The sequence below is a fragment of the Sinocyclocheilus rhinocerous genome, unplaced genomic scaffold, assembly GCF_001515625.1.
Source record: "Sinocyclocheilus rhinocerous isolate Xijiao unplaced genomic scaffold, SAMN03320098_v1.1 scaffold603, whole genome shotgun sequence".
Taxonomy (NCBI): domain Eukaryota; kingdom Metazoa; phylum Chordata; class Actinopteri; order Cypriniformes; family Cyprinidae; genus Sinocyclocheilus; species Sinocyclocheilus rhinocerous.
Window position 1 is genome coordinate 2,326,196 of NW_015656630.1, and position 11,371 is coordinate 2,337,566.

The window sequence follows — 11,371 nt, forward strand, 5'->3', positions numbered from 1 at the left end:
AGTTAAATGAAATGTTTTATATAAATTGATATGTTTTGTATACATATGTAACAGGACTGGACTTATTCGGTTTATTTACTGATATTGCAAATTTACATTTTCAATATAAGTTACATATAGCCATTATATTTTAATCATACTATCTATCACATTCTGTATTGTGTTAGATGTTAATAATAAATATTTCTGATATATTAAGTGACAGATTTGTGTTTAGAGCCATAAGTGCAAAGTTAACTTGAATTGTGCCTGTAAGTAACAAAAGTTTTTTTTTTTTAAATTATATACTCAACGATTTTTTTTATTTAACAGGTTTAATCGACATCTAAGAATCACTTAAACTCAAAAACTAAAAACCAAAACATTTCTATTACTTGAAATAACAACTTAAACTTTTTTTAGACAGAAGCAAGAAGAAAAGACCAGCATTCAGGAACTCCATGTACCCTTTACAACCGCTACAGTCTTCAGCCCTTAAGAAAATGTGTGTGGAGATCAAGAATGACCGTGATGGTGCTTAGTGATCCACATTTTAAAAATTCTACTCATCCCTTTTCAAACATTTGCCCACTAGGCAACACTGAACTCCAATCAATCACAATAAATTATACCTTCAATTTTGTGACAGCATCTCTCTTGGACAGCTTCCGTAGCACCATGCGGAAGTCTGCATCCACTAGATTGTCTATCTCCTCTGCCCCCTGTACTGCAGGTACATATCCTGGATCACTGGAGGTAGAGACACCAAATCCTACAAACCCGGGTGCAACGCCACTTTCCCTGGCCAACAGATCAGCAGCTCTGCCACTGCTGGATGGCTGAAAGACAGAAAACACAGGGCTGTCATTACACATTCCTCACCATTTCCTATTAAGATTATTATAGTCAGGTTACATCACTATCATATATGGTTGCTCAACTAATGCACTTTCTGTCTGATTACACTACAAACACGTGACGCCAGGACTCTAAGAACACAGGTTTACATAACAGACACGATAAAAAAATTGTCATATCAAATGTTTCATAAACACTTTACTTTTATACAATATGTGACAGGAAGTACATAACACCAATCTGTTGTAGTGAGCTATCCATGTGAACAGTTGTAGAGTCAGCTACACTGACTTTTGCTATTATTTTACAGTTTTGGATTGTAGCTAGAAAATGTTAATAATCGAATAACTTTTATTTGTCTTACCCGAACATTTCCTTTCGTTCTCTGTTTATTTTTGCCACCCATTCTTGTGTCGGCTGAGCTTCTGCTTCTTTTCCGACTTGAGTCACACTAGGCGCGCGGTTATGATGTCAGGCACACGCAGTTTGCGTGCGTCCAAAATACATCACGTTGCACGCCGTGGAGTGTGCTGTGATCAATAACGACAGGTATTTCTGATTTTACTTTGTGGACATTCTCGTATTCTGTATATATAGGAAATTCGTGTTTATTTCGTTAATTTATAATATCTTACTGACAGATATTTGATTAAAAAAAGCTTGTTCTGCAATCTCGTGCCTCACGTGCTGGTAGTGTGTATACTTCAATGTGTTTCTCGTTTGAAGAGAAAGATGAGCGTGGACGTGGAGCGTGTGTTGATCCAGCTCCAGGATGAGAGCGGTGAGGTGCTCGGTTCCCCCTTCGATGTGCCGCTGGACATCAGTCCGGATAAACTGCAGCTGGTCTGCAACGCACTGTTACAGAAGGTAGGAATGACGGACTGGAGTATGTCCTTCATCCAGCTGTCAGAGCAGTATGGTACCTATGATCTATTCTTTTAGAACCCTACTTTTATGATCGATCTGGAAAAACTGTATACCGTTCAAAAGTTTGGGGTCGGTAAGATTGGGATCTTGGGGTCGGCTGCATTTATTTGATCATGAATACAGTAAAACAGTAATATTGTGAAATAATATTACAATTTAGAATAACTGTTTTCTATTTTAATATAATTTTGAAGTGTAATTTATTCCTGTGATGGAAAAACTGAAATTTTCAGCATCATTACACCAGTCTTGATTGTCACATGATCCTTCAAAAATCATTCTGATATTTTGATTTGGTGCTCACGAAACCTTTCGTATTATTATTTTTCAATGATGGAAACAGTTGTGATACTTTTTTTCAGGACTTTCAGATTGCATTTATCTGAAATCGAAATCTTTTGCAACATTGTAAATGTCTTTACTGTCAATTTTGATGTACATAATGCACCGGTTCTAAATAAAAGTAATACATTCTCAAAACATCTCACTGACCCCAAACGGTAATGTATACTTAGTTTATTGCAATCTATAAAACACAAAATCACTATCCTCATGTGTTGTTCATAAATTTGGGTAGTTGACATATGATGTGACAGCAGTGTGATATACTATGTCTAAAACACCAACAATTTTAAACAATTTTTTCCTAATTTTGTGTAGTTAACAATATAATACTTTGTAAAATATAATGTAAAAATAATGTACTTTTAATTAGGTTTTATTACATAATATATTGTTTTATTACATAATATATTGGTTACTTGGAATATAGTTTCTTAGAACTGAGTGAATTGCAAAGAAAACAAAAAAATGTTAAACACATTTCCACATCTTCCACATTTCAACCTATAGTCTTGATGTTGAAAAAAACGAATGACCTTGTTATTTGTCAATTACCCATTACATCAGCAAGCCTTGTTCAATAACGTGTATAATGTACAACAGCTTTGCTTAAAAAAATTAATTACATTACTTTGAATGACTAGAGGCTGGTTATGAATGTTGCCGGTTATGATTTACTGCAGATTTTAGTGTTTCATAACCTTGATCTTTTTGTCTGTCTGCAGGAGGAGCCTGTGCCGTTCCTGTTCTTTGTGAAGGATGCAGAGGTGGTGTCGTCCCTGGGCTCCTGTGTGCAGACGCTGGGCCTGGAGACTGAGCAGGTGCTGCCGGTTGTGTACCAGCCACAGGCCGTGTTTCGTGTGCGGGCCGTGGCTCGATGCACCAGCTCTTTGGAGGGCCACACTGAGGCCGTCATCTCTGTGGCTTTTAGCCCTACAGGAAAGTAAGTGGATTAAACAGGGACATTACATGTTAATTTATATAAATATTTAACAAATCAGGCTGCATGCATTCAAATAAAGCTTTTGGGGATGTTACTCAGATATCTTGCCAGTGGGTCTGGGGACACGACAGTGAGGTTTTGGGATCTGAGCACAGAAACGCCACACCACACTGCTAGGGGTCAGTTTTTCACTCAGTGATATCAAATACAGGGCATCTGTAAGTTAAACCATGCATCTGACCTTTTGTCCATCATGTTTTATAAGGACACACACATTGGGTTTTGTCCATTGCCTGGTCTCCAGATGGCAAGAAACTAGCATCAGGGTGCAAAAACAGTCAGGTGAGCATATCACGTTTATTATGTAAATCACTGATATTCCAGTATACAAGACATTCTTTCGGATTAACATACTGTTTTATATTTCCTATGATTTTTGCAGATCTTCTTGTGGGATCCGATAACAGGAAGTCAGATTGGAAAGACCTTGACGGGACATATGAAGTGGATCACCTGGCTGTGCTGGGAACCTCTTCACCTGTGAGTTTAGAAAAATCAATTTGGCCGTGTATTTAAAGTAGTTTTATATTTGTTAATTTGAATGTGTTCATTTTGTTATTTTAGCTCCACAGTGAATTCATGATCAAATTTATTATACATTAAAATAATTTATTAGCTTAATTTTAGTTTTTGTATTAAATTGTATTATAATATAATTATTATAATAATTAATATTATATTGTTTATGTAAGGAATAATTGACGACGGGCCATTGAATTGTTAGAAAATAATGCACACCTGAGGTAGTGATGCCACTACACCTCAGGTGTGCATTCTTTTCTAATAATTCAATGGACCGGAGTCAATTATTCCACTTATACTACGGTTACCAGACTTCAAGACGTTGTTCTGAACATTTCATAATAAAGTAATAAAATAACATGACAATTAATCAGCCATTTTCACTCCATCACAGGAACCCAGAGTGTCGGTATTTGGCTAGCACCAGTAAAGACTGTTCGATTCGGATCTGGGATACGGTTTTGGGCCGCTGTGATAAGATCCTGACCGGACACACACAGTCTGTGACGTGTGTAAAATGGGGAGGTGATGGTCTCCTGTACACCTCATCTCAGGACAGAACCATTAAAGTCTGGAGAGCCAAAGATGTAAGATCTGTCCACTCATGATGGATTAAATATAACTTGAAACTATACTTACTAGGGTGTTTGACTGAATGATGGTGTGAATATCTGTTCTGGTCTGTGCTGTAGGGGGTTCAGTGTCGTACACTGCAAGGTCACGCTCACTGGGTCAACACGCTGGCCCTCAGCACCGACTACGTTCTGCGCACAGGAGCGTTCGAGCCTGCTACTGCAACCATAAACCCTCAGGATCTCTCTGGATCATGTATGTTTCAACAGCTGCAGTTGATTCATTATTATACACTACACTACTGGTTGCCAAGGCTGCATTTATTTGATCAAAAATACAGTAAAACAGTAATATTGTGAAATATAATTACAATTTAATATAATTTTTATATTAAGTTTAGATTAAAGTTTTTTATTTCAATATATTTTACAATGTAACTTATTCATGTGATGCAAAGCTGAATTTTCAGCATCATTATTCCAGTCTTCAGTGTCAGATTTGTGAGATATAATTTCAGAATTGTCTTTTTTCTTCTCTCTCTCTTTTTTGTTTCCACAACAAAATAAATTTAAAAAAAAATAATAATAATAATAATTGACTTTTTATCTCACAATTCTGTTTTTATCTCAATTTTGAGTTCATATCCTACAATATTGAGTTCATAACTTACAATAATAATCCTTCAGAAATCATTATCATATGTTGATTTGTTTTTCAAGAAACCTTTCTTACTATTATCAATGTTGAAAATTATGGAAGCTTGTTTCCGCCAAGGGATAAAAAACTAAAAAAAAAAACATAAATGAAATTTAATTTTACAATTCAGACTTTTTTTCTGGAAGAACAAAAAAGAATTGTAAGATATGAACTCAAAATTGCAAGAAAAACTGTCAGATCTGTGAGATAAAAAGTAAAAAAAAAAAAAATTGTAAATTTTTATTCTGTGGTGGAAACAAAAAACTGAATTATAAACTCAGAATTCAGAGGGGAAAAAAGGATGTAATTCTGAGTTTATATCTCACAAATCTGACTGTATATCTCATAATTCTGAGAATTATCAATTCAGAATTGCTCAAAAAAAGTCTGAATTATTAGATAAAAAGAGGCGGAAACAAACTTCCATAGAAAACAGTTGTGCTGCTTAATGGCTTTGTAGAAAACTAATTTCTTTTCAGGATTCTTTGAATAGAAAGCTCAAAAGAACAGCATTTATTTGAAATTTGACATAGAAATCTTTTGTAACATTATAATTGTATTCACTCTCTCTTTTGATCAATTTAATGCATCCTTGCTGAATAAGTATTCATTATATATATATATACACAGAGTAGTCAACATTTGAAGTGAATCAAAAAAGTTAATTAAAATTGTCTAATACAAGAACGCATTTTGGTTTTAGGACAATTTTGATGAAAGGTTTCGATCCACTTCAAATGTTGACTACGGTGTATATATATATATATATATATTGCTGACCCCAAACTTGTGAACTGCAGTAGATGTAATATGGTTCATTTTATAAATATAAATGTTTCTGATTTCTACAGTGGAAGAGATCAAGGAAAAGGCTTTGACGCGTTACAACAGTGTCAGAGTGAGTGAGACCAGTCTATATACAGTATCGACCTTTAAGAGAAAGAATTTGTGTATAAACCTGAACATTTGGTCTTCTTAAGGGTGAAGGTCATGAGAGGCTGGTGTCAGGATCAGATGATTTCACAATGTTCTTATGGAACCCAGCAGAGGAGAAGAAGCCAGTGGCCCGTTTGACGGGTCACCAAGCGCTGGTCAATGAGGTGCTGTTCTCACCAGACACACGACTGATCGCCAGCGCTTCCTTCGATAAGTCTATAAAGATCTGGGATGGAAAGACGGGAAAGTAAGCAGGATGGTCCCAGATCCTTGATTGATTTGGTTGTTGTTGTTTTTCAGAATAGCATACTACCATATTTCTATAATATATGTGCAGTACTACAGTAGTCAACATTTGAAGTGGATCGAAAAAGTTCATCAAAGTAGTTCTAAGACAAGAACGGGTATTGTTTTGGTTTTAGGACAACTTTGATGAAAGGTTTTGATCCACTTCAAATGTTGACTACTGTATATTTCAATATTAATATTAGTATATATAATATGTAAAGTGTGTGCATAGTATGCAAATATTATATATGCTATGAATATCTACATTAGTGTTTGTATTTAGTATTAAATGGATTCATAGTGACACAGACCCATAGTGTACTTCCAGCAGTGTACACTAGAGTGCACTCAAATCTCGTCAGCGCTGGCATATTTAGCTTGTCTGTGCATGGCAACAACCCAGAGAGTTTCTTGAAATATAACATCAAACACATCAATATGTTTTCTCTAACTTCGTGAAAGTGTTTTTAAACGACTGTATAATCCTCATTTTGTTGTTGTTGTTTTTCCAGGTACCTGACCTCACTTCGCGGTCATGTGGGGCCAGTGTACCAGGTGGCGTGGTCGGCAGACAGCCGTCTATTGGTCAGTGGCAGTAGTGACAGCACCCTGAAGGTGTGGGACATCAAGAAGGGCAAACTGAACGTAGATCTGCCTGGCCACGCTGACGAGGTGAGACACTGAATGGATTTAGTTCAGAGGCTGGAGTCTTGCACAAATGCCAGAGCTTTAGAATGACTTCACTTTTTCAGTACACCTACATCAGTTATTTTAGTAGCATTTATATATTATTATAATAGTCATTATTTATAATATTTATGTTAGTAATATTTTTTTATTTAAGATGTAGTAATTTTATGTGCTTTTGTCATTTTGTCAAATTTCTATATATCTGTATTTTTATTTTAGTTTGGGGAATTGTAGTACTTCATCTTATGTATTTATTTCAGATTGTTGCCAAGGCACTTTTTATTTTTCATATCAGCCTTAATTAAATTTCATTTTTATATTTTATATAGCTTTAATTTATTTTTTTGTTTTAGGAATTTTAGTACTTCAACTTAATATATTTCATTTAGTTGTCTAAGCAACAATTCTAATAGTTTTTTTTTTATGTAATTTTCCATTTAAAATAAATATTTTTATATTGGCTTTAATTTCAATTTCAGTTTTTTTAAGTTTAACCCTCTACCGCACGCATTATGATAGACCTATAGAAAAAAATATTTGAATCTTTTTCTTTTCTAAGAATGGCTTAACTTGAAGTGCTGTAAAAAAAAAAATTTGGAAGAAAATATTATTTTAAGGTACTTTATGATATGTTGTCATACGGCAACAGCATACAATAGTGGATCTAACTTAGAATAAGTGTAAGCTTACTTATAATTAATATTTTTCCTCAGAAATGTTGTTTGTGTTGATTTAGTTGGTGCTATTATAAGCTTTAACACAGTACTTACTTATAATTGACACCTTATACATACTTTCCAACAACTTGTGCTTTTATTTATTCTATTCTTTTTTTGCTGAATAATGATTTATAATTGTTTTAATTTCATTTTTCATGAATATTATTTAAACTGCAAATTTATACAGTTAAAACAAATATAATACTGTATATAATGTATCATAAAACAGACATAAACCCAAAAATATTGCAGCTCAGCATATTTCATAATTCAGCATTATGCAATCTCTTGAGAGGAAGACTATGAACATGAGCCCCCCCATCCCACACATACATTTGAATGATTTACCAAAGACAAATTTTATAAAAACTTTTTTGAGAGGTGAACATGTCATCATAACAGTGATGTTTTAGATTTTTTGTAGAAGTGACACGGACTGGTCTTTGTTTGTTACTGACGTTTTAGTTTGCTTTCAGCAACTACCGACAAGAGACAGCAGTCTGTCAGAAATCTCGCCACAGAAAATGTAGATTTGAACCATGTGTAAACAAAAATATAACCTAATAAGTTACAATTAAGGCGTATTGAATGTTAAAATGTGTTTTAAACATAAAGTTAAGTGCTTATCATTACCCATTTTACTCTTAGTAATTTAATAATTTCATAAATTTCATAATTTAAAAGTTTAGTTCAGAAGTATCGAATCGATATCGACGATACTGCCTTGAAAAATATCGGTATCGTATCGAAAACAAAATAAGTGGTATCGCCCATCCCTAGCAACTACCGACAAGAGATGGCAGTCTGTCAGAAATCTCGCCACAGAAAAAAAACTGCATGTCATGTGACTTAATCAAAGCACATCATTGGCTAAACTGAGGTCTTCTCTTTCCAACAAAAAAAACGACAATGTTCTCTTAAAGAGACAGTGGCAAGGAAATGAACACAAAGAGTATGTTGCCATATGGCTACACCATGCGGTAGAGGGTTAAATGTTTTTGTTATGGGCTTTAAACATGTTATTGTTTTTTATTTCTATATAGCTTTTATTTATTTATATTTTGTAGAAATAAATTAATAATAAAATATCTTAAACATTTATTTTGGTTAGTTGCCATGGTAACGCTTCTAAAATTATTTAAACATTTCTACATTTTTATGTTTTTTTATTTTTTTTAAGTTTTGGTAGTTTTAGTGAACTATGACAACACTGACCTACATGTATTTTATATATATATATTAGGGATGTAACGGTATGAAAATTTCATATCACGATTATAGTGACCAAAGTTATCACGGTTATCAATATTATCACGGTTTTGTTCAAATTAGATGAAAACGTTCAAAAAGAACTGATACACACACTGAAAGAAATTCAATAAGTTTTATATTTGAAAATCAACAAACAACAAATACAATTAGCAGCTATATGCACTTATATATAATGAGCCAAAAATTTTTGCATATTTTGTATATTTTACATATTTGTTAACCATATCTTTCTAAAATAGTTAACCAGTAACTTGCCACATTTAGAGATGACTTATGACGGGCCACTAAGCAACCGCCTTGCAACCACATAACAAAATACTAAAAAACACTCCAAATACATTAGCAAACACCACTAATCTAGTTTTCTTTCATTGCTCAGGTTTTTGCAGTTGACTGGAGTCCCGACGGACAGAGAGTGGCCAGTGGCGGAAAAGACAAGTGTTTAAGGATGTAAGTGACCCTACATCCTGCACAGATTATTTATTTCCACACACGCACAATGCGGTGTGCCACGCCACCTGGTAGGAACACCTGGCATGTCTTATCTTCTGTTCCCCTTTAGATGGAGGAAGTAACCCAGAGAAACCAGCGGCTCCTGGCTCTGCACGCAACAGCCAATCAGGCGTCTCAAAGCATCACCCCACAGCATGGTGGACAGCAGTGTCGGAGCATTAAGCCTTAGCCTATTTGTCCAATGAAACCGCTTCGACAGCATCACAATAGCTGAAATATAATGCTCTCTGATGTTGTCGGGCCAGATAGCGGGAAGATAAAACGCTGCCTTTTTTGCCCCACTCAAATAAGCAATTGCCCTGCGGAAGTGCAGGCGAACTGACTCAGTCTAATCGGTGTAATCTTTCTCACACACATTTGTAATTAACTTAATCCCTAATGCTGCGATACAGGCGGCATTAACTGGGTCTGTTCCAGCGCCGAGAGATAACCAACGTCGTCACAGTGGACCGTACTACGTCAGCAGACGTTTTCTCATTTAACAAGCAGTAAAAGGATTTTTATGGGACCCGTGTCGTGTGGCTTTCTTATCTTGAATGAACAACTGTAGAGCATCAAAAACAGTTTGTTGTTATCGCACAGAACATATATGACTTGAAGAGTCTTAAGATGGAATTCAAAGAGTTCGGATCGATTGATCAATATTGGTTACTCAATAAGGTCACAGGGACGGGAAACTGGCCCTTTTTGGTTTATTGAATCTGTGTTGAATTGGTTATGAAGAAGCACTGCTTATATATCGGACACGAAAGCAAAAGTAGCATGACTAGTACAGAATAAGCAACCTTTGTGGGAAATGCTTGTGTTAACGACAAAGAAGCTTATAAACAAATTGTGCAACTTAAAAAAAAAAAAAAGCTGCCATTTACATTGTATAAAAAACATCAAGCTTGAATGCCCTGGTCTTCATGATTGCACTCAACATGCAAGTTTTATATCGAGTATCACGAATGTCTGAGCCTCGACCAGTTTTAAAACTTGCGGCAACATCACGATACATTTGATTTCTTAGAAAAGCACATTTTCAGAGCTGTATATGTAAACTAGGACAAAAGAACATGTGCATTACATTTCATGCCACATAAGTAGACTGTCTCACGACAACCTCTATAAAAGCATGGTGGTGAGAAGACACTTGCACGATTTTACCGAAGTGCAAACTGATGAAACGCTTGCTCATGTATCAATATTTTTGTGCGTCAATAAATATACCGTAAGCTACAGGTTCTTTCTCGTGGCTCAAGCTCCTGGCTTCAACTATACAGACACAGATGGATGGTTTAAATCCTCTAGGCCAGAGGTCACGGTTCAAGTCTGGATCTTTAGACTTGACTGACGCGGCCAACTGTGTGTGGATAGTTCAGTCTGTCTCGATCAGTTCTGCAACCTGGTCCGTCTTCAGTCTGTTCTCCAGACATTGTTCAGTAGCTTTACAACCTCCTCGTAGAGAACAAAGACAATGGCCACGTCTAGACACACTCTGCCCAGTCGTGGGACCGTGCCTTTGTAGAACCTGTGATGCAAAGTGAAAAAAAGTGTTAAGGAGAGGTCATGAGAATTTTCAGTGTCACTTCAATAGGATTTCATGTGAGCTTCAAGAAGGTCACACGAGGGCGAAAGATTTTCAGATGCAGATTTTGCATCAGGTTCAGAGACCGCAGCTTAGAAGAACAGTTGACCCAAAATACTGTTATCATTTACGCGCTTTCAAGTTGAAGAACCAGACAGTCGCTGGTCTCCATTAACTTCCATAGTATGGAGAAAAAAAAAATACTATGCAAGTCAATGGAGACCAGAAAATCTTTTGTTAGAAATTTATACAGATTTGGCACAGCTCAAGGGTGAGTAAATGACAGAATTTTCATTTTTGGGTGAACTATCCCTTTAAGGCTTAAGAATAGAAAATTTCATTCAAAAGGAAATAATGATTATACAGAAAAAAAAATAAACATACGCTTGAGGGCCTTCATTCTTCAAAATCTGGAATGCACAATCTAACGTGCTCTTGTAGCGATGAGCCTCCAAACCCTAAAAAAAAAATATATATATATAT

The 11,371-nt window shown here is 35.4% G+C and overlaps 3 protein-coding genes across 3 annotated transcripts in view; 1 reads left to right on the top strand and 2 right to left on the bottom strand.

The window, feature by feature from the left end:
- Positions 1-1,308, bottom strand: part of LOC107720671 (E3 ubiquitin-protein ligase listerin-like) — a 24,243-nt gene extending 22,935 nt beyond the window's left edge. Inside the window, exons 1-2 of the mRNA XM_016528452.1 lie at positions 1,202-1,308; positions 612-818 (exon numbers count right to left, since the gene is read on the bottom strand). Of these exons, the coding sequence (XP_016383938.1) occupies positions 612-818; positions 1,202-1,243 (249 nt within the window). The 5' untranslated portion in view covers positions 1,244-1,308. The remainder of the gene's footprint in view (positions 1-611; positions 819-1,201) is intronic.
- Positions 1,305-9,826, top strand: LOC107720672 (notchless protein homolog 1-like). Its single transcript, XM_016528453.1, has 13 exons — positions 1,305-1,386; positions 1,564-1,704; positions 2,832-3,049; positions 3,149-3,228; positions 3,315-3,391; positions 3,492-3,589; positions 4,026-4,218; positions 4,324-4,459; positions 5,752-5,798; positions 5,881-6,083; positions 6,637-6,796; positions 9,185-9,255; positions 9,368-9,826. The coding sequence occupies exons 2-13, from the start codon at positions 1,570-1,572 to the stop codon at positions 9,378-9,380; spliced, it is 1,431 nt and encodes a 476-aa protein (XP_016383939.1). The 5' UTR covers positions 1,305-1,386; positions 1,564-1,569; the 3' UTR covers positions 9,381-9,826.
- Positions 9,827-10,173: 347 nt separating this feature from the next.
- The window catches only part of LOC107720673 (tricarboxylate transport protein, mitochondrial-like), a 5,684-nt gene continuing 4,486 nt past the window's right edge, over positions 10,174-11,371 (bottom strand). The window contains exons 8-9 of the mRNA XM_016528454.1: positions 11,273-11,346; positions 10,174-10,831 (exon numbers count right to left, since the gene is read on the bottom strand). Coding sequence (XP_016383940.1) covers positions 10,717-10,831; positions 11,273-11,346 — 189 coding nt within the window. The 3' untranslated portion in view covers positions 10,174-10,716. The remainder of the gene's footprint in view (positions 10,832-11,272; positions 11,347-11,371) is intronic.